This window comes from Peromyscus eremicus, chromosome 10, assembly GCF_949786415.1.
Source record: "Peromyscus eremicus chromosome 10, PerEre_H2_v1, whole genome shotgun sequence".
NCBI classification, from domain to species: Eukaryota; Metazoa; Chordata; class Mammalia; order Rodentia; family Cricetidae; genus Peromyscus; species Peromyscus eremicus.
The window spans coordinates 29,404,507-29,431,079 of NC_081426.1; the positions used below are offsets into that span (position 1 = coordinate 29,404,507).

Sequence of the window (26,573 nt, forward strand, 5' to 3'; positions counted from 1 at the left end):
CTGTCCCAATTTCTACCCCCCCCCCCCCGCCCGCTCCCGCACCCCAGGCTGAGTTTCTTCTCTGAGAGACTTCTTCAGGTGGTCTTAGATAGTGGTCCGGAGACCTGGCAGGAGCAGGGCCGGCTGGCAGCCAGCTGGGTGCAGAGGCTGCGCAAGCCCACTGCCACCTATTGGCTTGCACTTTGCCAGGGTCTTAAAGACTGCGGCCCCGGGGCGCCCCGCCCAGTCTCCCGCGCATCCAGGTCCCCGTGTCGCCGCGCCCCGCCCGCCGCGCCGGGCCCGCCCTCCTGGCGCAGCCCTGGGCCCTCCCGGAGTTATTTTGAAAGTGACCCTGGGCTCGGGCGCCCGGGGCGCGCGGAGAGGGCGCGGCGGGCGGCGGGAACCATGACAGAAGATGACCGAGGCAGCGCTGGTGGAGGGCCAGGTCAAGCTGCGGGACGGCAAGAAGGTTGGGGCGCCGCGGGGGCGCGGGGCGGGGGCGCGCGCGGGTGGGGGCAGGGGCGCGGGGCGGGCGCGCGCGGGCGACCTCTCACGCCGTCCTGTCTCCGCAGTGGAAGAGTAGGTGGCTGGTGCTGCGCAAGCCATCGCCGGTGGCAGGTGAGCGGCCGGGCCGCGGGCGGGGCTGCGGGCGGCGGGCGGGTCGCAGCGAGCCGGTGGGACCCTGCGGGCCCTGCTGCGCGTGGCCGAGGTGCCAGCTCTCCCGAAATAGCCGCGGGGAAGCGGCTGAAACCCGGCCCCGCGGCGGTAATCGGAGAGTCGCAGCCGGTCCGGCGCCGGGACCCTGGGACCTGTCCACCCGCAAAACAGCCGCAATCAAGTCCCGAGTGTGGAGTTGGGGGCAAGGGAGTCCCAGCTTCTGGGTGAGCCAACCCCTTTCCTGGACCAGCAGAGACCCAGAGGGGTTGTGGCCTCCCCATGGAGCACCAAGCAGACCCCAGAGTGTTCCATGGGGACATAGGTGTCCTGGTGGAAATGCTTGCATCAGGAGCTCCCAAACTGCATCCCAGGCAGTGCCACGCTTCCCCAATCCCACCCTCTCAGGTAGGGCAATAGTGGACTACTAGGTAGAAAGAGTCCTACTTTTGTGTCCCAGAAAAGTGACATCTACGTTGTTTGGGGGAGACACACTTCTGGGAAGAGCGACTGGTACCAGGGTCTGTGGCCTCTGCACGGGGAGGGCCAGCAAGGAGCCAGGGCAGTTCGGCAGCTCCGGCCTGGAATTGCAGCTGTTTCAGGAGACAGGTGCCTTGGAGCTGGCCCAGGCACCCAGGGGTCTGTAGGGGAAGTTGGGTGGGGGCACGTGTTGTGGCAGCCTCACACGTGTGCAGGCAGCCAGAGTGCCTTCCAGGATGCTGGGTGTCTGTCAGCTCCCAGGAGGGGTGGCACAATGCACTAGCTGCTTTTGTGGTCAGTCTCTTTTTGCCCTGGCCTCGGCTGGCTCCCCAAGGGCCCTGGCTCCACAGAGTGTTGGTGCCTTCATCAGTCCTTCAAGCCCGGACCCTCTGTGCCTCAGAGCCTGGGGGTCCTTGTCCTTGGGTTCCCAGGATGTCTGAGAGAGGAAGATTGGAGACTGGGGAGAGGAAGGGGCCCTGGACACTGCCAGGTTTGGGGGTGTGGATCTGGAGAGAGGTAAAGGCCACAGGGAGTGTAAGAAGCTTTGATGAACTGTGGCCAGAGTGTGGGACCGTGTTGGACTGAAGCATGTACGAAACACTAGAGTAGCTGGTGAGGGCTCACAGGGAAGGCTCCTGGGATAGATGCCACCCCAAAGAGCATCCTGAGATATGCTCACTGACTGTTGGGATCCGAGAGCTTCCCGTGTGCCCGGCCGTGAGCAGGCCAGAGGCCCCAGGGGCGGGACTGGTAAAGGAACCTGGACTACAAGCTGTCTCCAGAGGAGGCTCTGAAGTTGGGCTGGAATTTGTTAGGGGTGGGAGGTGACTGGAGGGTGACCAAGAGTGGCAGATGTGGGCCTGTCCATCCTGAGCCTGCTTTCTGTCTCACCACCTCTTGGGCTTTGGGTGACTTCTTCCTGAGCTACACAGCCCATAGCCACCCCACTGTGGCTTTTTCCTTCTGTCTCCCCGTCTTGTCCCATTGGAGACTGGCTCTTCCCTGCTCCACACATGCCCTCCCTCTAGATGGAGGCTGGCACCTATGTATGTCCTTGAGGACCTGTGGTCTGGACTCCGTTGATCTGGTTTGGAAGGGAGAAAAAGGCCCTGTTTTCTTGTTCTAAGAAATCAAGGGATGCTTGGCTTTAAAATTGTGGCTTCTGTCATGGAGGCTCATGGGAGATAGTTGAGAGGGACCAGGAGGTTGGGGAGCAAAGGCTTCTTTGACAGCATGCCCACGCTCCTGTATACCACCAACACTGGCAGCTGTCCTGTAGGAAGGGGTTAGCTGCCTGAAAGGGGGAAAACGTTTTTGATCAGAGGTGTGTTCCACAGTGCTAGATCTCTGGTAGGCAATATGAGCTCATGGAAGGAATTGGTTAAGCAAAAAAGTAAACATTGTAGCTCCTAGCCCAACCACTGGGCAACTGTGCCCCGGTAAGCTGATGTGAAGTTCTTTCCTGCAGGCCTGTCTCAGTGTGGGATTTTAGAGTGTGCCTCTGCCTGGCGAAGGATGTGCATCTGGGTTCCCCACTAGGTAGGACCTTCAGGAAAGGGGTGCTCTGGGTTCTGTCCTGGCCAGCGGCTCACTGAGACAAGAACTTCAGGTCTCAGCCTCTCTCCTTTCTCAGTGGTATGGTCTTCTGTTGGAGTGTTCCAGACAGCCCACGGAGGGACCTCAGCAGTGGTCATACACAGCTGGACAGCATCCTCAGAGGGTGTATTCTGCTGCTTCCCATGTGGGCTGCATCAGGGGCTTCATCTAGCTTGGGAAAGCCACCAGGAGGGACCCAAGTCCTGGACCTGGCGGAGAAGGCCAAGGTCCAGACATAGAGGTGGGGAGGTTTCATGCCCCATCTCTCTCTAGGCTTGCTCTCAATTCCTGAAAGCTAGAGGCCCTTCACTCAGCACCATACATAGGCAGCCAGGTATGACTGTCCCAGAGAGGTTCAATGAACTCTTCCTGCAGGAGACTATCCCACCCACATGCTCATGGTGACAGCAGAGGCCTCAAGTCCACACACAGGGACAGGGAGCCTTAAAGACAGAGTCCCATGCCAGCCAGTGCTCTGCTAAGGAACCCTTAACCTTGAAGTCAGTAGCTCTGATAATGGCAGATGTATTTCAGTAAGACTGAGATCCCATGGGTGGTGACCCAATCACCCCTGAGCACCTCTGGCTTTGGGTTATCTAGACCTCTGCCTCCTTCCCAGTGGGATGGGGTGGTACCTCAGTCCACGGATGAGGACAGGCCAGGATAGCAGCCGGACCTCTCTCTTTGTGGGATCATCACAGGGAATTGGAATACCTGGGTTCAAGGCTTGATTAAGCTCTTGAGCTGTGTGACCCAGGCAGCCATATCATCCCTAAGTGTCTTTGTCCTTAGCTGGACGCTCTAGGCTGGTCCTTGCCTGGCTACTCCCACAGCTGCCTGGAGGGTGACTGGGGAGGACAGAAGGGTGGGCCTGGGTCTCAGTGCTGAGCCCTGGCTGCTCCATGATGTACGCATTCTTGGGGACACCCATGCCTATGAGTCTCTCTCACTTACGTGGAACAGTGGATATGGTGTCTTCTCTAAGATAAACTTCAGGCCTGGGGCCTCACACTCCGTCCTGTCCCCATGCATCCCAGGCTCAGGCTAATCTCAGGCTGCTGCTTGCTCCAATCCACAGCACTTCTGAGGGTACTGCCTCAAGGTCACTGTGCCCTCTGGGGCTAGCTCCACCCCACAGTCACTGCCACTGTCTTCTGCCTTCTCCCAGCTCCACCCTCCCTGTCTCCTGTGGCCTCCAGGCCTGGTCACTCTGTCTTCCCTGTAGTGTGTCCCTCCACCAGGAGGCTTCATCTCTGCCTGTCCCTCCTGCCCTCTGCATGGCCCTGAGCCCTGGCTGGGAAGGCCTCTGTGAGCTCATGACAACTCCATGGTTATTTTTACATCTTTAGACGCCTTCCAGCTGCCTGCCCACATGGCCATTCAATGTCCAATGGGCTTCTTAGCCTCATCCGTCTAGGAAAGAACCTGGTCCCAGCTGTATCCCAGAAAGCTCTCCCCAGGCATCCTCTTCCCATGGCATCCCAGGAGCCATCCTCTAGTCTCCACTGGCCTCCTGCCAACCTAGAGACAGTCCTGTGGCTCCTGCCTGGAGAACTGGGGCAGGTTCAGGGAGCTGGAGCTGGGGCTGCTTCTTCCTATGCTCCCAGGCCCAAGGTATCCCTTAATGGGACAGGAGTGTCTGAAGCTGTGCTGTCACAGTGAGTCTATTCTCTGTGCAGTAGCCAAGGCTGGGCCAGCCTTCTATGCTCAGCACTCTTAGAGCTACCTTCTGGGCACCAAGCCTTCCTGGCTCACCTGCCTGTGACTCCGTCTTCTTATTCTCCTGGCCCTTCAAGTCTCTCTAGAGACCTCTGGGCTTTTGTCCTAACTGTTCCCTATGAGGCTGCTAAGCTGGGTCCTTGAGGGTTCATTTATCTGCTCATCCCCGAGGGGTTCCACCCCCGCCACACACATACACACACACACACACACACACACACACACACACACACACACACACACTCAGGAGGGCCCCGCCCGCCATCTTGTTACCTGTTCTTCTTCTCCATATAGTACTGTGCCAACAGTCACCTGTTGGCTTGTATGTCCCAGGGTCTCTTTCCATTGGTCCAAGTTCATAGGAGATGGGACTGGGTGATAGCAGGGTAAGGGTGGGGCATGAGGGCAGTTGCTGTGTACTCAGGCCCACCTTGAGGGGTCCCTTTTTAGCTATCCATCCGGTTGCCTCCATGCACAGGCCCATGGAGCCACAGGCAGAGGCTGAAGACTCTGGTGGTAGCTGTGGCTTCTGCAGCCAGTTCAGGAGCCTCTCCTGCAGCACTGAATGCCACCCTGTCCTATTTCTGTTGAACATGCAGATACTGTCCTGAAGCCTGTGTTAGCCTCTTGAAACTGCAACTTGGAAACCCAGGCACCACAAACCGGCTTCCAGCATCAGATGTTCATCCCTGTGCAGGTCTAGGGGCAGAAGAGTGAGATTAAGCCACGGCAGGGCCAGATGCTCACCACCTTGTTTTGCTCCTAGTGGCTCTGGGTAGACTTGACTTAGACCTTATGGCTCCACCCCCTGCCTGTGTCCATGTGGCCTTTCTGGTGCCTCACCTTCTGCCACATCTGAGGGTATGTCAGTGTCCCCAGGATAACTGAGGAGGTTGTCTCCCAATCCGCAGTTTTGATCTTCCCCACACACACACCCCAGGCTGAAGTGACCACCATTCAGCCCCCGTAGATGACAGGAAAGGGTTCACTGATTGTGAGTGTCCTGAGACACAGGTTGAGAGTTTGTGTCCCCAGAAATCAGATAGATTGAGGGTGGCGTCAGTCCACTAGGGATAAAGTCTCAGGGTCAAATATGGGGTCCTTCTTTGTGGCTCTTTAAACCAATCAAGCATCAGACTTAGCACCACCTGTGGAAAATTCTACCCTAGGGTAGAGATGGGCCAAACCCAGCCCACTGCCTCCTTCTGAGGAGTCACCAGAAGCCCCCACAGCCTCTCCATGCTGCGTTGTGCACTTAGTGAGTTGGGTGGATGTGATGGAAGCCGCCATCTCTGTGCAGCTAAGGTATTTACTGTCTGGTAGTTAAAGAAAAGCTTAATGACACCATTCTTGATCCTATCATTGGGAACATTGGCTTTCTGAACAAAGGGGGTGACAATCTGCTGTCCCCAAAGCAGCAGGCTGTTCCTGGCTGAGTGCTAGCCTCTCTTCTGTGCTAGCACAGGTAGAGGTTGAGCTACCATTGGAGCTTAAGGAGTCGGACAAGGACGTAGATGCTGATCTTGACAGCTGTGCTGACGGATGCTGGAGCTGCAGAGGTGGAGTGGGATGTGAGGAGGATGGTCGGGGGCTCTAGCCTGAGGGTGGCCTGCAGATGAGTACGGGAGGAGACTGAGAAGATACCAGGGTGGCAGTGCTGAGGCCTGAAGGACAGGCAGGTGTATGGACCAGGCTGGGGTGGCTAGTGTGTCTGTTGGGTGGGTAGCGAGGTCAGCCTCAGCAGGCAGCAGCAGAAGCAGGACATTGGCTCAGATGCTTCTACCATCAGGGTGGGTTCTCCAGGGACGAAGAGTCTGGGACTCCGAGTCCTGCCTGCTCAGGGCCTGAGAGGTAAAGGGAGCCAGGGCTATTTGGCCACGGTGACCCGGTCATTGGTACACATTGGTACATCTCATGAAGATCAGCGGACAGCTGTGTAGACTGCAGCTGAAAGTGGTGTGGGAATGCGTGAGCACATATTAAGCGCCTGCCACATGTGGGGTCTTTACACCTTCCCACATTCGGTCCTCAGGGCATTGGTTCAGGTGGGGTCCTGCAAGATGAGGACATGAGTTGAGAGGTGATGGGGGGATGTCATCTCCCCTGCCATCCTGACACTGGGGACACATAGGGCCTTGACTATGCCCACCCCCATTGTTCCCATGATTTCCTTTGTGGATCCCCAAGTATGTCCCTTGGGTTTTCATTTGTCAGGTATGTTTGGGGATGCTTTTGAGGGACACATTCTGGTTTTGTTGCCCTGTTGGATTTACTTCCCTCTGGGCTCTGTTTCTTGCTTTGTGCCAGTGAATCTATCATTCAGGCTTTCTCACCTGTGTCTGAGAGAAACTGAGCCAGAATCCCTGAGGTGGCAGGTGGATTTCTGCAAGTTTTTTTTTTTCTCCCTGATTGGGAAGGATTTCCCATTTTTTGTGGTTATAAATAATGGACAAGTTCCCAAACAGTAAGCGGAAGCCCCCACCCTGTTTGTTTTAGCAGAAGGAAGGGTTTATTTGGGGCTTATGGTTCCAGAGGGATAAGAGTTCATTACCACATGGTGGAGAGCATGTCAGCAGGCAGGTAGGCACGGTGCTGGAGCAGAAGCTGAGAGCTCACATCTCCATCCACAAACAGCAAGCAGAGAGAGCTAACTCAAAATGGCGGGACACCTCAAAGGCCACCCCCCTCCCCCAGTGACATACTTTCTCCAGCAAGACCACACCTCCCAAATGAAACCCACCAACTGGAGACCAAGTATTAAAACATCTGGGCCTATGGGGGCCGTTCTTGTTCAAACCACCACACTCCACTCTCTGACCCCCACAGATTTGTGGCGATCTTTTAATACAAAATGCGTTTAGTCCAACTTCAGAAGTCTCCATGTCTTTCAGTCCCAACACTGCTGAAAAGTCCAAAGTTCAACATCTCACTTGAGACTCAAGACAATCTCGTAACTGTGACCCCAGTTTCAGAGGGATAAGAGTTGATTGCCAGCCAGGTGGTGGTGGCGCATGCCTTTAATCCCAGCACTCGGGAGGCGGAGCCAGGTGGATCTCTGTGAGTTCGAGGCCAGCCTGGTCTACAGAGTAAGATCCAGGACAGGCACCAAAACTACATGGAGAAACTCTGTCTCAAAAAAAAAAAAAAAAAAAAGAAAAGAAAGAAATGAAAAAGAAAAAAGAAAAAGTGTTGGTTGCCACCATGCTGAGGAGCATGACAGCAGGCAGGCATGGCGCTGGAGCATCAACTAAGGGCTCACAGCTCAGTCCACAAACAGGAAGCAGAGGGCCTAGCTGCTTTTGGAGATGAGGTCTCACATAGTCCGTAGCTACTTGCTGAGCAGCTGAGGCTGGACACCAGCTCCTGGCCCTCCTGCCTTTACCTCCTTGGTTTGGTAAGGTTGCATACACCTGTGCTTATTGGTGAGCATGCTGCCTGGCTGCTCGCCCACTGCATGACCCTGTTGGGTGGTAGAGGAAGAGACTGTGGCTCTCGTGGGAAGCTAGCTGCTACCAGCTTCCACGCATGGCCCTGGCTCTCAGATTCTGGGTAGGGAAGGAAGGAAAACCACAGAGGCTCTGGGAGTCATGATTGAGAATTGGGTTGTTGTGTAGGTTTGCTGAGGCTGTTTGCAGGAATGTCTGGCTTGCAGAGGTCAGAGGCATTGCTCTGTGGTCCTTGTGGGGCGTTCTCCACCCTCTCCTCGGTGTAGTCCAATATACCCATTCATTGAGTGCCACGCACTATTTGGGGTTGCCTCTCATGAAAGTGTTTAGGTGTTTGCATTAGGCCCATGAACCTATACCCTCCTCACAGGTAGGCATCCTGGGGTCCCGGTGCTGCTGGTGTGTAGGCCTGGTGACTGGGGGACCTTCTGACTAAGGCTGATGGTGGCGATTGAGGGCAGGGAGATATAAGCATGCCTTGCACCAGACTGCCCAGCTTCTCCAGGAGGATTTGCCTGAGGCCACATGGGGAGTGACACTCCTGGGGTGCAGTGCAGTGGCAGTGTTGACAACTGCAAGGCAGACTGGAAACACACGGGGTGCAGTTCCAAGATGCCTTTGCTCTGGAGGACCTGGGAGTGGAGACTCAGTCCTCTCCACTGTAGCCGGGTTAGACACACTCACCATACTACACAGGCTGGGCATAAAGAGGCCGGAAGCGTGGGGTTCGGAGTTGGCCCTATGGTCTGTTGGGATGAATACCTGGTAGGCTTCAGATACCCAGAGCAGGGGTAGGCTGGGCTTGCTCTTGTGCTGTGGCCTCTCGCTGATGGCCTCTCGCCTGTCTGAACAGACTGCCTGCTGATGCTGGTCTACAAGGACAGGAGTGAACGCTCCAAGGGTCTGCGGGAGCGCAGCAGCCTCACCCTGGAGGACATCTGTGGCCTGGAGCCTGCCCTGCCCTATGAGGGCCTGGCCCACACTCTGGCGATCATCTGCCTGTCCCAGGCCGTCATGCTGGGCTTTGATAGCCATGAGGCCATGTGTGCCTGGGACACCCGTATTCGCTATGCACTGGGCGAGGGTAAGTGACATGAATTCAAGGTTTGAGGTGAGGCCCTAGGGCCCTTCACCAATGTGGGCTGCAGAGATGGGTGAGACCCCAGGGAATCTTGTAGAAAAGATGAAAATGGGTGAATGTCTCAGAGTGAAAGAGCAGGGTGGGCCCTTGGGGTGCTCTAGCTAGGGGCCGGTGCCATAGCTCTTTGAGGTCCCTAAAGTGGCTCTGTTAAAACTAGAACCCTTAGCTAACCAAGGTAGCCCCAGCCTCACTCTGTCCCATGTGTTCTGTACCATCCCAGAGCCCATGCAGAGGGGTCAGCGGGAGCCACTGGGATCGAACTTCAGAGGCTCAGGGTGGGAGGAGGGAACCAATTCCCCCAAATTGTCTTCTGATCTCCACAGGCACACTGTGGCATGTGTGCACCTGCACCCACATCACACACACACACACACACACACACACGATGGTGATGATGATGGTGATAAGTGAATAAATAAAACACATTGCCTACATGTGCTGAGGTTTAGACAGCTGAGGTGGAAGCTTTGCTTTCGTCCATAAGAACAATGGAGCCTGGTGGACAGTCCCAGAGCTGTGGTGTGGACAGTGCAGTGAAGGTACAGGGCAGGCAGTGTTAGTGTAGAAGCTCTCATCTTTCCAGAGAATTCTCTGGTGGTGGTTCATAGCTTGGTTGCAGCCCCCCTCCCATCCAGGTAAGGCGGGGGAGGGGGTCACCCCACAAGACGGTGGGCTTCCCAGGTCTCTCTATAGATGTCAAACGAGAACTAGTGTGGCTTGACAGACTCCTGTAGTCCCAAGAGTGGATTTGTCAGTGACAGACCCAAGGCCACAGCTTGGAAGAGGACCAGATGGCATCATCACTAGGGACCCTCTGGCTCTGGAGTCTGGAGATGAAGTGGGCAGGAGGCTGGCACATAGGCACTGTAGGCCGGCAGGCTGTTGCTGGCTCACAGGCCTGGGCTGCCTTCTGAAGTGGGGTGATGTAGGAGAGTGGGGAGGAAGGGACTGCTTCTGGCTGTGCTCCTTAAGGGCTTTCAAGGCAAAGGGCCGAGCTGAAGTAGTGGACAGGACCATGGCAGCATCCTGCTGCCTCTGAGCCATGCTAGTCTCAGGCAGACCTGCCTTCTGCTTTGGACACAGGATGAGACCTACTCCACTCCACAGTCTGATGTGGGATCTCCTGAACTTTGCTTTTCCATCTCTGAAACTGGACCACATTGGCTTTCTTGATGGGAGGGTCCCCAAGGAGAGGCCTTAGTGCATGGGACCTGCCCTAAATATGTTGGGGAGGGATGGGCAGGGGCCACTCCCGTCAGAGGACTTGCTTGCCTCTGCTTAAGGAAGACCCTGGAATCTGGGCAGGATGTATGTGGGGCCCACTGATGGCCTTAGCACTTCCTGACATTTGTCATTTTTTCTTGGCTGGGTGGCTGTGAGGGAACGTCCCCAGCCTGACCCTAGACTACCATTCCTTCTTCCACTTCAGCCACCCCCTGGTAATGCCCTTTTGCCCGCTGTCTGGCCCTCAGTGCATAGGTTCCATGTGACGGTAGCTCCTGGCACCAAGCTGGAGAGTGGTCCAGCCACTCTGCACCTCTGCAATGACATCCTTGTCCTGGCCAAAGACATCCCTCCAGCCGTCATGGGGCAGTGGAAGCTATCTGACCTCCGTCGCTACGGGGCTGTGCCAAATGGATTCATCTTCGAAGGCGGGACCAGGTGTGGGTACTGTAAGTATGCTGTGTGGGGGGGATACTGGGGACGCTTGAGCTGACTGGCCTACGCATGTTGGCTTGGGGACCTGACAGAAGGCTCTGGGCTGTGTCCCCAAGCAACAGAGCTGTGGCCGGCTCCAGCTGGGCATGGTGCTCAGCACTGAGCCTGGACCCTGGCTGTTTCTGGCGCTGGGAGGGAGCTTGAGTGATCCTGGGAAACTCCAGAGAACAGCCTAGTGTCACTGTATGAGGTCACAGTGTCAGAGTTCCTTCTGTTCAAATTGAATGACAAAAATACAAAAAGTGAGGCCATGAGTGAGGTCCCATGGATGCCACAGCTGAAGTGCCTTCACTGACCCAGAATTCCTCTAGACACACCAGCTGCCTTGACTGCTGAGGTGCCCAGAGCTGCCCGGATGTCAGCAATGAGATGGCCACGTGTGGGAAGGGTGGGTCTGGCCTCTGGGAGGTGTAAAGGTCCTCACGGCCATTCTGTATGGTCCTCAACTCAGGTGTGACCAGGGTGAGGGGAATGCAGAGGCTGACACGGGACAGCCATGATGGGCTGGTGTCTGGTAGTCAGTGGGTGGGTTATGGTGTTTGGAGGACACTGAGGCCTTTCATACCGGGAATGAAGTCTTCCAGTGACCTCCCGCTACGCTGCTCTCTAAGGGGACTGTGTACATGGTAGTGGAGTACAGAGTCCCTGTACTCCCTGAGTCCCTGAGGGAACAGAGCCCTTCTCCCCTCTTAGAGGCCATTCACACTATGCCTTTGAGCTGACTGCCCACGACGCTCATCCTCCTGGCAACCTGGCCTCATGGGGCTGACGTGACTATGGTTCGTTGCTGTATTAAGGCTAGGGAGGCCCTGCTCTCTAGAGGCCTGGACCTTGAGTAGTAGAATTCCTAGGACAGGCAGCGGAGACTCCTGTAACCTGTCCACTCATCCTTCTCTTGCCAAAGGTGTAACCCTGACCTACGCTGGGGTGTGAGGAAGGTGTGAGATGTAAGAGTTTGGGCTCCGCCCCTGTGTAGCACAGGCAGGCTCTGCATGGCCTGACTGGGTGTGTATCCACAGGGACCTGGGAGTGATGCCTCCCTGTCTTTGGATGGCAGAGATATGTGTTGTGCTGGTCACTGGCTGCCTGGACCCCATGCTCTGCAAAGGGCTGAGGTGGACACTTCCCGCGCAGTTTCTGTTGGATACTAGGGGCAGACGGTGAGCCTCTGAGTGGGAGGCAGTCCCGTGGGGACCTTTGGGGGAGATGAGGTGTGATCTGAAGAGATGCTTAGCAAAAGGGTACACGAGGCGATGAGGCAAGGCAACATTCTTCCCGGACCAAGAGGCAGCATGACATCACAGCGCTGTGGCAAGCACGGCCATTTCCCATGCCAGCTGTGGTGTGCAGTCTTCTCCCTTGGCAGGTCTCAAGAGCAGGGGATTCCAGGATGACCTGTGGTTGGGGTGGTGGGATGGCCAGTCGGTCTCCTCTGTTACTGGATAACGGGGAACTATAGGTCAGTCAGTCACGATGTGGCCTCTCCCTCCTGGGAGCCTCTCGATTTGGGAGTTTCTGGAGTCACTCCAATTGAGCATGATGGAATCCTTGGTTCCATGGGATTCCCAGGTCCAGGTTATGCGTGGTGCTGGCCAGCATGTCCTCCAGGCCAGAGAGTCCTCTCAGGTGGCCTGGGTCAGAGGACCCATTTCCACGGAGGCCTGTTCACTTTGTCTGGGCTCCTGTGTCTTAGAGCCTGCCACACCTTTCTCCTCTGGGCCCTCTGAGTGTACAGCTCGGTTTCTTGGTGCCAGTGGGGCTCCGTTCTGCTTGTCACCATCCTGGGCACTGAGTGGTAGGGCCACTGAGAAGGCAAGCATCTGACCCGGGCTGTTGTGTTTTCCCTGTGGCTGTGGTAAACTATTCAGGGCTGACCCGAGGCTTCTGAGCAAGGTCCTGAATTAGCTTGTCAACTGCAGGAATCTGCCTGGAACCACTGTGCCTGGAGCCGGCTAGTCTGGGTCCTGCTTCATAACCCTGGCACTAGCACTGCTGGGAATTCTGTCCCTCCAGACGAAATCCTACTTGGCCCATGGGTCACTGGCTGCTGGAAAAAGCCGTATGGTGACCATGGTTAGGTGCTGCGTCAGGGCCAAGGAGGCCCTGCTGTCTAGAGGCCCGGACCTTGAGTAGTAGAATTCCTAGGACAGGCGGTGGCAACTCTGTAATCTGTCCACCCACCCTCCCCTTGTTAGGAGTGTAGCCCTGACCTACGCTGGGGTGTGAGAAGGGCGTGAGATGTAAGAGTTTGGACTCAGCCCCTGTGTAGCACAGTCAGGCTCAGCACGGCCTGACTGGATGTGTATCCACAGGGACCTGGGAGTGATGCCCCCACCACTTCTCTAAGGTCAGTATGGAGGGACCAACTAGGAAAGCCCACCCCTCTGTCCCTGCCAGGTGCCCTGGAGCTCTGTTCTCCAATAAAGACAAGCTTGACTCTACTCCAGCTGGTCACAGAAACTGATGCAGCCATGGTGTAACACCCTGACACAACATGGGACACACAGGGCCGGTGGGCAGAGAAGTGGCTGGAGGCCATGCACCTGCCCTACACGTGGGCAGACCCAGGAAAGGAACTGCAGCCCAGTGTGGCTCATGGAGCCCCAGGCATCTGCAGTCAACCACAGACCAGGATGGGGTTGTTAAGGCAACAGAAATTGGCTCCTTTGTAATTTGGGGTCAACAGTCCCCAACATGAGGCCCTTCCTCTAGAGCTTCTGGGTTATTTCTGAGTTATTTCCTCTGTAACTGTGTTCCTGGTGTCCCAGCTGGTGTCTCCTCTGTCTCTCTCTCTCTCACGAGGACTGTCACTGGCTGTATGTAGGGCCACCTGGATCAGCCAGGATAGTGTTGTGTCCACATTCCAACCCAGCTCATCGACAAAGACCCTTTCCATATACACATGGACAGGTCTTTTGGAAGCCACCATTTAGGCATGATGGTTATAAAAATTGAGTCATGGTACATATGACTTTGCCATATCTAACTTGGAGAACAGATGGCTAGAGGACATTATCAGAAGGCCTTGGAAGATCTTGAGTATATAAAATCAACATTCTCTTTCACCCCTGAGGACAGACCACAGCCTGGCCCTGCCCCTTCTAGACCATGCCATGTGGTACTGCCCTAGCCTGCTCCCCAGAGAGCATAGAGGGGACTCTGTCCCCAAGGTTGCTTTTCATCTACTCAAACTTGTTGGTTTGTCTGGGTGCCAGGGACCTGGTGGGGAAGAGATTTGCTGGGGCCACTTGCTCTGGGACAGGCACCCCAGGAGAGAGAGGGAAGACTAGGAAGAGAAGGCCTGTGGGGGAGGGTTGGGAAGGCCGACATTAAGGGCGAGCAGAAGTTTCTAGAGGAGGGAACTAACCGGGAAGTCCCTGCTCCTGCCCGCTGCAGGGCTTTTCAGGACCATCTCCATGCCCTGTCCCCAGAACGGCAGGATCCTCTACTGCTAAGAATTCAGTCGGTGTCAGACAGCAGAAAGGTGCCAGGCTGTCCCCCAGTCTGAGTCAGATCATCTTGGTGGCTTTCTCAGGTACTATGCCTATCCTGGCCTTTCTTCTGTGGAATCTCCTTAAGAGTCCCCAGGAAGTACATCTCAGGACTGGTCCCTCTTCTTGGCATCATTTCTGGCCCCAGCATCCCTCCACTCACAATCATGGCCACTGGAGACAGGTTGTTGCCCCCTTTGGTGGTATCTGGCAAACATAGATTTGAAGCAAATAGCCATGTATGATTCTGACACATGGACGTGAAATATAACCTCATGGGTTCTCTCAGAGACATGGAGTCCTGGGGAAAGACAAGAGAAAAGGAGGGACACAGAGGGATTGGAGAGCTGACCCAGGCTGGGCACTTGGGAATGATACCAACAGGCTCCACAGTACAGTCTGGAATGGCCAGAGGGGCCTAGAAGATTCTGGTTTCTCTCCAGACAAGAGCAGGAAGCTTTAGCTGCACAGTAGCTGCAGCAGGGTGGTTGGTAGTTTCCAGGAGTACCATCTGCATGGTGACTGTGGGAGAGGCAGGACCTCTTGCTGAGGTGGGGGCAGCAGGATCAGGGCTGGGATGAGGACCCTTGACTCTGTGGAGCCCAGTACCTTCCCAGTGCTTTGTTCATGGGCAGCAGGGGTAGTGATGCAGGCATCCCAGGCAGGAGTCATCCGGTACAAAGCTCTTGGACTCAGTAGTGGTGGAGTGACAGTGACATTCAAGAGATGTGGCCGTTTGCAGAGACTTCTCTGTGGCCTCCAGAGAAGATCCTGTATTCCGTGGCTGGTACTGAGTCAGGCCCCTGTGGCTGCCTGTCACGATTCTCCAGGCCCATGGTCGTGTCTCCAGTGGCTTTGCAGGTTCTGCTGGCCTGGATTTGAGTGGACTCTCTCTCTCTTTGTAGTTGTATAGTAACATCAGCATAAGAAGTGAGTCCAGGTCCCATCAGTGTGGTATCTGCTGTCACACAAGGTCCAGGCTGGCCATAGTGGGCTTCCTGAGAGCTACCCTACAGGACACCAAGAGGGACACATCTAAGGGCACACACGGTCCCTAGCTCATGGGCCCCCACCCCCACCCTAGCTCAGTTTTGAAGAAGAGGAGACTGAGGCATGGGCTGCCGTGGGTACTCGTGGCCATGTGGGGGCAGTGACGGAAGTGGCCCAGCCCATGCCTTGCTGCTTGTCTGTGCAGCTGTTCCTGAGGCAGGGTGGGGCTGGCTGCTTACCCCAGGCCTCCATCCGCCACGTGCCAGCCCTTCTTCCTCTTGAGGAACAAAAGGCCTTCTTGGGCAGAGTAGGTACCAAGCTGGAGCCAGGGAGCAGGACCAGCTGCTAGGTAATTCAGACACTGCCAGCTGTCAGCTGCTACCATCTGTGTCCTCTGGGGGCTGACTTGCCACAAGCTGTTAGAGAGGAGAGGCAGTGCCCTCTGACCTCTGAGACAGGCCATGTAACCTCCTGGGGTACATAGAGGCTCCGTGCCTCAGCTCAGGCTGCTACATAGGAGAACCTGGGTTCCTAGACAGGAACCTCACTCTTTGGGAATGCTAGTGATGGTGTGTGGCTGACTGCAATCATGATGGAGCCCAATGCCTTGACTTCCTCATCTGGACAGGAGAGCAAGTGTCAAGCCCCACCAAGGAACTCCCTCCTGAGGTGGCCCTGTGCACCTACAGTGTGCCTGAGCTTGGACTTGAGGAGGTTCCCCCCTTCCTGAGGTTTGGAAGGGAGCCCCCCTATGTCCAACCAGGACCTCGGCTTGGTCTTCAAGAAACAAAAGAGTCAGGGCCTATCAGGTCCTGTGCTGGTGTAGACTGTGTAGGTTAGCAGGAACCCCCAAGGCCCAAAGTGGGTGCAGAAGCAGGCAGAGGATTGGGAGTCATGAAGGAGTGGCCTCACCTGGGCCTGCAGAGCGTTCCATGGGTCGATGAAGGTGATGTCAAGGGTACCCAGGGACAAGCTGACAGGGTCTGTAGCTGATGTCCCTCACTCTGCTCTGGAAGATGCTGGTCCTTGCTGGGCCAAGCCTGAGACACTTTGAATTATGTGTATATCTAGAGGTCATTGTCATAGTCATGTCAAAGACATTCCCCACTAGAGCTAAAGCGGGTACATCCCAAGAGCTCCTGGCTCCTCCTCTTCGGGTCCTTGTATTCCCCATTGCCATGTAGTAAATGCCCTGAGTGTAGTCCCTGTTCTACTGCGTATCGTTCTGGGTCAGAGTTCTGGGCAGGGATCCATGAGGTGGCTCATCTCCGTCCCACCAGGTACAGATTGGGTCACTCAAACAGTGAAAGCCAGGATGATGGGGGCAGGGTCTGTGCTTGGTAGGGAGGCCACAGTTCCTCTTGGAACCTCCTTTTCTAGCAGAATAGCTGGGCTTTTCTACATGGTGGGTGGTTCCAAGAGAGCACGAGTGGGTGGTGCCAGGCTCCCTCTGCGGCCTCCTCCCAGACCTGGAAGAGTAGAGTGTTACTTTTGTTACTTTATACCACTCAGAGGAGGCTCAGGCTGGCCCTGGGGCAGTGAAGGACGGTGACCCAGCCTCCTGGGTGGGCAGGCACATGGACAGGGAACCCGGGCTCTACCCTTTCTTAGGACATGCAAGCCAATAAGCAACACAGAGAAGTCCCCGGAGGTGTCTTTTCACTCTCACTTACGGGTGGCTCCTCTGGCAGCAGGTCCTGGGAGGTCATGGGGCCACTGTCACACAGTGCTTGGTCTGGGGTCAAGTGCAGCAGACAGGTAAAGGGATGTGAGGCAGAGTAAGCATCACAAGGTTCTGTCTCAGAAGTGAAAGCATCTCAGGATGAACATCTGGCTTCCTTAGATGGGGGCAAGGGTCAGGGTTTGGAACAACTTAATAAAAGGTGCTATCTTAAAGGATGTCGTTACAGGCTAAGGAGTATGGATGGGCATCTCTCATGTGGAGGCACGCTAGGTAAGGCAGGCATGTTAAGGAGCCCGGGATGATTCTGAGAGCCTCAGGTAGGTAGGGAGGACAGTGGGGACAGGGTAGGAAATAGAAATGTATCCCAGGGAGGCCTCATCCCTGGACTCTGAGGGCCCAGGTTAATGGGCCCTTGAAGATGGGTGTCCTCCAGAGCTGTAGATAGGGTGGCTAGTAGGGATGCCATATGGGCATTTGGGGCCCGGATTGGTAGCTGCTGGGCTCCTGGACCTTGTCTGGCTGATTGCATCTCCTGGGGGAGCATGATACTCCGCAGACGCCGCCGTGGTGGAATGCAGGGCCGGCTCCACTCCCTTCGGTAATGTGGTTTTTTATAGTCGGGGGACTGATTGTCCTACGGCTTCTGCCAGCTGCCTGTAAGCTCAGGATTAGAGGCCTGGCCTTCCATGAGAGCTGGGGCCAGACTGACTGAGCCCTACAGTGGGTGGGGTGGTAGATGGGGACAGGGAGCAAGCACGGGATGCTTTGTGTGAACTGGCCAGCAGATGATGGCCAGCCTGATGAGCATGCTTCACTTAACTAAGGCCCAGCAGAGTTCTTGGCTTGCAGAAGCCATCTACCAGATCCACCAGGGCCTTTCTGAGCCAGTGAGCCTCTGGAGGTGGCCTCCTGGGTGGGCTTTAGGGGAGCTGTCCACTTCTGCTCCATGTCCTCCCCTTTTCTTTTGGTCCACAGCTTTCCGGTGTAGAAACAGTTCTGTGGTGCTGGGCAATGTCCCAGTGGCCTCTGCCCCTAGGCTTGAGTCCATCTCTTGCCTGGGATCATGAACATTCTTGCCTACCGTGGGTTCTGCCTGTCTCTAAAACAAGAATGACATTGCTAGACCACATTGTTTAAGACAACACGAAGCTTCAGCGATCACGGGTGATGTCATTCCCTGTGTGCACTGGGGTGGCCATGCCTGCATACCTTGGTACTGGCTGAGTCCCTGGAATCCACAGCTTCATGTTCAGCAAAGATGGAGTGTGACCTGGAGGCAGAATTTTTAGCGAGGGGGCTTCTCAAATCTTACGCCTTTCCCCAGCCATAGAGAGCTGTCCCTGCCTTCTGCCCCTGAGAATCCCTCATGGACCCTCCCTGTCTTTCTTTGGGCAATGGCAGAGGCCTGGAGCAGAGGGAGATTCTTGTGTGGTGACATTACCATGTCCAGCCTCATGGCCTTGGCTCAGCAGGGGGGTGCAGGCAGCCTGGCTGCTCTCTCATTCACTCAGCCAGGGAGGGATTTCATTCACCCTTGGTGGATGCTCGGCCCAGCAGGAGGGCCGGCCTGGTGCCTGATGGCAGATGGCCTCGGGGTGGCCTCCCTGCTGACTCACTGCTCTGGGCTTCTCTGGGCACCAAGGCTCTGAGCACCTCTGTGGTCCCTCTGCCCAAGTGACCCTGGACTGATTGCACACCATTCCTCCCTTCTGCTGAGTGGGCAGGAGGGGCAGAGGCAGCCCTGGGACACATGTGCTACCTCAGGGGTTCATCTTTAACCTTTGACCTCCAAGAAAAGAAGAGGTCACTCAGTGTGTGTGTGGGGGACACAGCACTGGTCAGAGTGACAGCTGATCACTTGTGGTGTGGGCACACCGCACTGTGCCACAATGGGACAAGCATCCATAGGTGACTTGGCACAGTCCTGGATGAGAGTCTGAGTCAGAGATGGCCATACTGAGGTGACAGCCTGAGCTCTTAGACACCCAAGGAAACCTCCCAGAAGTGCCTCTCTTGTCATTGGCACAGAGCCCCCAGGAAGCCTGGAGGGCAGAGGATGGCTTGACCTGCATGTCTCCTCACAGGAGGTGCATGCAGTGAGCTGGTGAACATTCTTTCAGGAGAGCAGTCTTGGACAGAGCAGTCAGGACAGGTCACCCACATGAGATGTGGGACCACTGTTCTCAGGCCATGCGGTGCCGACTGGGAAGGGCACCAAGCTGGCATCTTGGCACAAGTTTCTCCACCAGTCCCTAGGCATTGCTAAAGAGACGGCACTCAACTCAGCACCCTGGGGAGACATTGTTGCGGGTGGAGAAGGCTGCTGCTTTGGGCTAGTTCAGACGGGCTGTGGTGGTATGGAGCTGGTGCCCAAGGCATGGCTGGTTTTGTGTGTGAAGCATCTGTGGGCTGCCTAGGCAGCAGAAGAGGCACAAGGGATCTGGGGCTCTGGGGGTGTGGCTTCACGAAGTTGTACAAGGTCACTTGGATTTGGGTTGGAGATTGCTCAGGTTTCTTGCACCCCAACCTGAGAACCCCAGGCTTACTCTGGGTGTCTCTCCAAGCCCTGCTGGGGCTGGCTGACCCCTGTGTCTCTCTGTCCTTCCTCTGCAGGGGCTGGAGTCTTCTTCTTGTCCTCAACTGAGGGAGAGCAGATCAGCTTCCTGTTTGACTGTATTGTCCGAGGCATCTCCCCGACCAAAGGCCCATTTGGACTCCGGCCAGTTCTTCCAGGTGTGTGGGAATGTGGCAGGGAGAGGCATGTGGTGGTCCAGGGACTGCTAACCTGCTTCGTCAGCCTAGTGAGGTAGCCTGCCCTTTCCTATCCACAACTAAGAACCCTAGAGCCCCCTGGCCTGGGACTCTAGCACTCTAGCCACTATGCAGCCTGGGGTCCCTAAGTGGCCCGGCTGGCATGTCTCAGGCCTGGCTCTCCTGCAGCTGCCCCTCCTCCTGGACATGGACCTTGGTACACCAGGGCCTGTGTCCTTCTGGTTGATCCAGGTAAGCCACAGCTGCAGGGGCTGGACAGTAAGTGGCCCAAGACCCTGGAGATGGAACAGAGAGAGCCTGTCCATAGGTCGTTGACATGTGGACAGCTGATCTTTCTCTGTGGCTGGGGGTCAGGACCATGGTGTCTGAGCCTGGCATTTGGGCTAGGAGACACTCTGAGGTTATCTGGTATGCATGGGGGTTTTAAGATGTATTTGGGGTGGGTTCCACTGAACCTGCTTCTTATCTAACCTCTAATCCCTGAAGTGGCCGAGGGCACCTTGGCCAGGTGGGCTGCTAGAGCTAAAGGATTCATGGCCCTGGCACTGAGGAACCCAGAGTGGGATGGACTTTCTAGATTCTGCCAGGCCCCGAGTTGGGGGCCTTATGTGGAAGATTCCCCATGAGGACAGGGTCCAAGTGTGACCACGCATGGGTGATCAAAGCTTCCATCTGCTGGGTCCTTACATGGTCATCTTGCCAGGGTAGACACAGTTTCAAATGTTTCAAATGCTGAGCCAAACGCACAGGCACCAGGCCCTCCATATCTGCTCTATATCTGCTGCCCCCTCCCGCCCCAGCAGCCAGTGAGATAGCTCCTGGAGAGCCTGAGGCCTTCTCTGTGGTCAGAGCCCTCCTGCAGCGCCCCCTGCTGGTACTTTTCTACCTTGCAGCTGCAGATGTACAATGTGAAGAGGAAATGCCAATGGGCCACCTGGGTGTCAGGGTGTGGGGAGGGACCATGTTTTTCTCCAAGAGACACACATTTTCAGAGGTTCTTTGGAGCATATTCCTCCCCCAACTCACTCTAGTGTAAGGGCTGCTATTTGTGTGCCTGGAAGCAGGACCTGGGCTTTAGGGGTACCCACTCCTAAAGCCCAGGTCCATTGTTTTAAATGGTTCTGGGTGAAGGGAGCACTGGACAGAACACTGGGCAGAGAATGGCATAGAAGAATCATCTTGGAAGTGAGTTGTGCCCCAACACAGGCAGGGGGTGGGCTGTCCCCAGATAGGGCCATTGGTGAATGTTGACAGATGGCTGGGCAGATGGGGTACCCAGACCTGCTCTACAACTGTCCTTGCCAGATCATCTTGGCGTGCTCAGACAACAGGCATTGTACCCGAGGTGTCCTGCCTAGGTATATGGGGCCTTGGGTCACTCCAGCATGCCAACTATATGGATCATAGTTAGCATCTAGCTAGGGCAGTTGTGGAGTCCTGGAGCGTTGACCTATGTGGGGAGGAGTTATAGGGTGACAAGGACTCTGGGTCATATGGCATTAAAGTCCCACAGCTGTGGGGGCTCCTGGGATGCACACTTGAGCAGCACCCCACAGTCTAGGTTTTCTGGTGTGCTGTTGTGTGGACTGTCACTGGGATCAGACCCACTGAGGCCCACATGAAGACCAGAGCACAGAGGGGACTGGAGGGAAGGGAAGGATCGAGGATTCTGGGGATTCCTGCTCAGAGGACAGCGTTCATGATGCTTTAGTGACCCTTCCTAATTGGGGGGCACTACTGCTGGAGGGTAGGCATTCACAGCTGAGGAAGCCCATGGCAACAAGATGCCAATCGTAGAAACCCCCCTTTGGGCTCTCTGGGACCAACTGTGCTCCAAGGTATTTCTGGAGGAAGGAGGCTACTGTGAGCTAGAAAGGGGTGGCTAGAGGCTTCCCTTACAGGGTAGCTTTTCTACACGTCAGTGGCTGTGCACAGAACATACACAGGGCCAGAGGAGCAGGTCCCCACTACTTACAGCCTGGCTGCCTCTCAGCCAAATGTTGACGTTGTCAAGGGCTTCAGATAGGCAGTGTGGATATGGGTAAGGAGTACTTTATGTGAGCACCCCAGCAAAGACAGCAGGGGAGGGTGCCTGGGGAGGACAGGGTGACAACTTTCCTGCTGTCTGTCACCTATTACAGTATAGCTCAGGGATGGCGGATGATGAGGGGCCAGGAAAAGATCCCACCTAACCTGGGAGCTGCAGGCAGTAACAGGACTATGGAGGCATTTTATTCGGACCAAAGTGGGACTCCTGAGAAGTGGGTGTGGTGAGCTAGGGCTGGGCAGACCTCTCCTAGATCAGGGGAGCTGTGGTACTGAGGAAGTGCCATTGCTGGCAAGGAGAGGCTCATGCCTAGTGAGGGTGAGGAAGAGGAGTCAGCCTATTTGCCTTAGTGGGGGTTGTCACAGGGACAGTGACCCAGGCTGGGCAGATGTGGAGCCATCCTCAAGGACAAGGACCTGAGCTGAGGGTTGTACATAGGCACCTGTGCTGGACAGATAGGGGACCAACTTCAGGGATAAAGACTCAGGCTGGGTAGTTCAGGGGCATGTCCACAGGGACAAGAACATGGGCTGGGCAGATGGGGCCTTGTCCACAGAGAGGGACCTAAGCTGGGCATCTAGGGGGTCTGAGTGACTGGTTTGGGTATCCTGTGTTTGATGCCCAGCAGCTGGGCCAAGGTGCAGGGCAGAGCTGGGCCTCCTAGGGGCTAGCTCAGGGTGCCTTGGCTCTGAAGGTTCTAGGCGCACCAGGTATCCTGGTGGTGTAGGGTGGAGTGCAGGGCGGTGTAGGGTGGAGTGCGGGGGGGGGGGTGTAGGGTGGAGTGTAGGGTGATGTAGGGTGGAGTCCAGTGGTTGTTGCCTCACTGACCCTTTTCTCTGCACAGACCCAAGCTCTGGGGGGCCCACAGCCTCAGAGGAGCGTGTTGCCCAGGAGGCGCTGGAGGCCCTGCAGCTGGAGAAGCGACTTAGCCTGCTGTCACACTCCGGCAGGCCAGGCAGTGGAGGTAGAGTCAGTGGTTGGCTTTGTCTGGGCTGCTGGGACCTCTCCCTAAGTACTCACTTCCCCACTCCACTCAAGGCCGGGCAGCAATCTGTCTGCATGGGCTGTGGGAGTCTCCTTGTGTACGTACTCATGACCCTTCTGACCTCTGCAGGTAGCTGTCATCCATCTCAATCAGGCCTTTTCCCTCTTGTTCATTCATTCTTCATCCACCCATGCATGCATCCATCCATGCATTCATCCATGCACCCACCCACCCATCTATCCATCCCTCCATTCATCCACCCACTCATCCATCCATCCACCCACCCATCTTTCCATCCATCCATCCATCTGTCTACCCACCCATCTGTCCATCTATCCATCCATCTATCCATCCATCCACTCATCTATCCATCCATCCACCTATCCACCCACCCATCTATCCACCCACCCACCCATCTATCCATCCATCCACCCATCTATCCATCCATCCACTCATCTATCCATCCATCCACCCATCCACCCACCCATCTATCCACCCACCCACCCATCTATCCATCCATCCACCTACTCATCTATCCATCCATCCATCCATTCACCCATCTATCCATCCATCATCTATCCATCCACCCACCCATCTATCCATCCATCCATCATCCATCTCTCCATCCACCCATCCATCCATCCATCCAAACATCATTCCTCCTGCTCATTCATTCATCCATTTAGCCACTCATTGCTCCCCTTCCGACTCATTCTTTCTGCTTTCTCCTATTCATTCATTTATTCTCCCTTCATCCATTCACTTACTAGCCTATAAACATATCAAATGACAACAGCCGCCGTGATGGGAAGTGTGACCTGGGTTTGAATTCCTTCCCACCCACTAGCTGTGTGGCCTGGGCAAGGCCCAAGCCGTCTGCAATTTAGTTTTACTGTCTATTTTCTGACAAAATGCTCAGGGGCCAGCTGAGCTGGCTTCCCAGGAGCAGACGGTCCTCTACAGCTACTGTCAATGGGAACATGGACGGAAGAACCTGGATGCCCAGCCGTGGCTGAGGCCAGCTTGGCAGGCGGGCTGTACCAGGCCTTCCTAGGCCAGAGAAGTACTGTCTGGTGCCTCTCCCCTCCCAGCCCCTCCCTCTAGAAGCAGGGACTCTTAAGCTTGCAATAAGCTTTCTTATCTCCTTAGAGGGTTCGCCTCTGGTATCTGCTCGGGAGTCCTGAGAGCTAGGCCAGGCAAGCTGAGCGGAAAAGCCAAGATGGCATCTTTTTTTTTTTTTTTTTTTTTTTTTCATTCACAGAGTGAGGCAAGGCAGAGTTCCTGAGGCAGGATGGGAGGGGAGTGGACAGGATTTGATCCCAGGCACGCTCTTGTCCTCGGAGGCTCACAGCCCCATGAGGCGATGAGGCAGTGATGGGGTCAGAGGAAGGGGCGGTCTAGTGTGTGAGCGTACCTGGGATGGTGAAGGAGGATGGATTGCCCCAGGTCTTGGCTGGGCTAGAAGGTGGCCAGGATGGTAGTCAGAATAGTTGGGTTGAGAGAGGAGGAGGAGGAAGCTCAGGAGCTGGGTCATAGACACACAGCATGGAGGGATGTAAGCAGGTACCTGCCTCAGAGGGACCGTGGCGGTGAGGGGGAGTCCCAGTGGGGAGACTCAGACTGGGACCAAGGAAGTGCCTTGGGGAGGGAAGGCTCTAGAAAGGCTAGCATTGAAAGTGGGCCCGGGGTCGGATGAGGGAAGGGCTGTCTTGCAGATCCTGGCCTACTGCTCCAGCTTCCAGGTGTAGAGGCTAGGAAGAAGTGGACTGTCACAGCATGCTGACTGGAGGCCACCCCTCACCTCCTTGGACCCCCCCAGCAGCCTCCGTTTCTGCTTTGTCTCAGGGGATGATCGAAGCCTGTCCAGCTCCTCTTCCGAGGCCAGCCACTCAGACATCAGCGCCAGCAGCCGCCTCACTGCATGGCCAGAACAGTCCTCGTCCTCAGCCGGCACATCGCAGGAAGGGCCGGGGCTGGTGGCTGCCCAGGGTCCCGGAGAAGCCATGCTGGGAGCCTCCAGGCCGCCACCCCTCAAGCCACTGCGGCCGCGACAGTTACAGGAGGTCGGCCGCCAGAGCTCCTCCGACAGTGGCATCGCCACGGGCAGCCACTCCTCCTACTCGGGCAGCTTCTCATCCTACGCTGGCAGCAGCCTGGACGTGTGGCGGGCTGGAGAGGAGTTTGGTTCTCTGCTTAGCCTGCCGCCTGGAGCCAGCGCACCTGAGCCCAAACTGTGTGCCTGCCCACCAGGGGTGGCCGAGTACCAGGTGCCCACCTCCTTACGACAGCACTATGACACACCTCGAAGCCTGCGCCAGGCCCCCAGAGACCCAAGCCCAGCCTCTCAGGGCAGCTCTGACCACGGTTCAGCCACGGACTTGGGTGGTCAGGCACCTCCGGGGTGTCCCGCCAGTTGCCTGGGAGCGCGACGACGGGGCCAGGCAACAGAAGGCCCCGGCAGTGAAGCCACGCTGCCCAGTCCGTCCCCTGGCGAGTCCTGGGAAGCAGGCAGCCCCCATGCGGGCCCACCTCCGGCTTTCTTTTTGTCATGTTCAGTCTGTGGCGGACTCAAGGTAAAGCCCCCTCCCTGAGAGAGCAGGCTGGCCACTGCTGCCAAGGGCTGGATACGGCCCCTCCAGACAGGAGAGGGGGGCCCCTAGCCTCTTCGCAGAGGGGGTGCTCTGTGCTGTTTTGAGAAGCCACCGGACCTGTAGCAAGGGCCTCAGGGGCAGGATGACATCCATAGGGCTGTCCTCCCCTAGGTGGGTGCTATGGCCGCCAGTGACGGAGGCTGGGCAGGGTGGGGTCAGGAGAGCCACTGATCCAGCTTCTCCCGATATCTCCTCACCTGTGGATCAGGCACAGGGGTGCTCTGCCCACGGGGGGGCTGGGGGCTCCTGCCAGGTATTGCTGCTGAGGGCAGAAGACCTCCATGGCTGGGGTCAGCTCTCAGTGACGAGGCTTGGCCTGGCCCACTGCCCTCTTCCTGGATAACTGACCCTCTGTCATTCTCGGTCAGTTCTGCAGTAAACAGACACACTTCCTACCCCAAATCAACTCTACCGCAGCTGCTCTAGAATCCCTAGTTCTGTGAGCCTGCTGCTCTGTGTATGCAGCCCACAGACTGGGCACGGTCTGTACAGGATCTGCTTTACACATCACCCTGCAGCCCCCACAGGTGGGGTCGGTATCCCATCCCACGGGGAGGAAACTGACGCTCAGGAGGCTCCATGACTGGAGGGGCCTGTGGCTTTGACCCCCCCTCTTCACTTCAGCCTGCTCCTGGGCTTCTGGAGGACTCTGGGAAGTGGGCTGCCTGACAGGAGTGTGCAGCACCCCCAGAGGTTGAGTTTTCCCCAGGATCCCGAGATAAGTTTGCCGGAGGGTCTCTTGCAGAACCTCCCAGCAGTGTTCCCCTGTGCCTCCTTGCTGGGACCAGGAAGCTGGTGGCCAGGACCAGGTGGAAGAAATTGGGGCTCCACTGGCATGTAGAGGGCTCTGGCCCTACCCACAGGTCACCCTGGCTCTGTGTTCGGGTGTCTCCCATCCCAGACTGTGTGTTCCCTTGCACGGAGCAGGGGTGCTCCGCTTCCCAGGGTCAGGGGGTCGGTGTGGCTGTGCCCACCCTGTGTGAGTCTCTTCATTGGCACCTGCAGTTCCGATCCGGCGGCAGGCCGACTCATCTGTACCTGCGCTGTCTGCCGATCATGTTGCTCTATTGCGTTTTTAAAAAAAAAATCTGTTTGTAATTACATTCTCAGACTGGAAATAAAGTTATCTTTTCTTATGCCTTGCCTTGTTCCATTTGGCTGACCCCCTGCTCCAGGCCTGGGACTGAAGAAACTCCAGGGTCCTGGCCCTCAGCCTGAG

At 56.3% G+C, this 26,573-nt stretch overlaps 1 protein-coding gene across 1 annotated transcript in view; it reads left to right on the forward strand.

The window, feature by feature from the left end:
• Positions 1-337: 337 nt before the first annotated feature.
• The window catches only part of Dok7 (docking protein 7), a 32,547-nt gene continuing 6,311 nt past the window's right edge, over positions 338-26,573 (forward strand). The window contains exons 1-7 of the mRNA XM_059275044.1: positions 338-448; positions 552-597; positions 8,728-8,958; positions 10,488-10,688; positions 19,513-19,632; positions 22,563-22,682; positions 24,549-25,276. Of these exons, the coding sequence (XP_059131027.1) occupies positions 395-448; positions 552-597; positions 8,728-8,958; positions 10,488-10,688; positions 19,513-19,632; positions 22,563-22,682; positions 24,549-25,276 (1,500 nt within the window). The 5' untranslated portion in view covers positions 338-394. The remainder of the gene's footprint in view (positions 449-551; positions 598-8,727; positions 8,959-10,487; positions 10,689-19,512; positions 19,633-22,562; positions 22,683-24,548; positions 25,277-26,573) is intronic.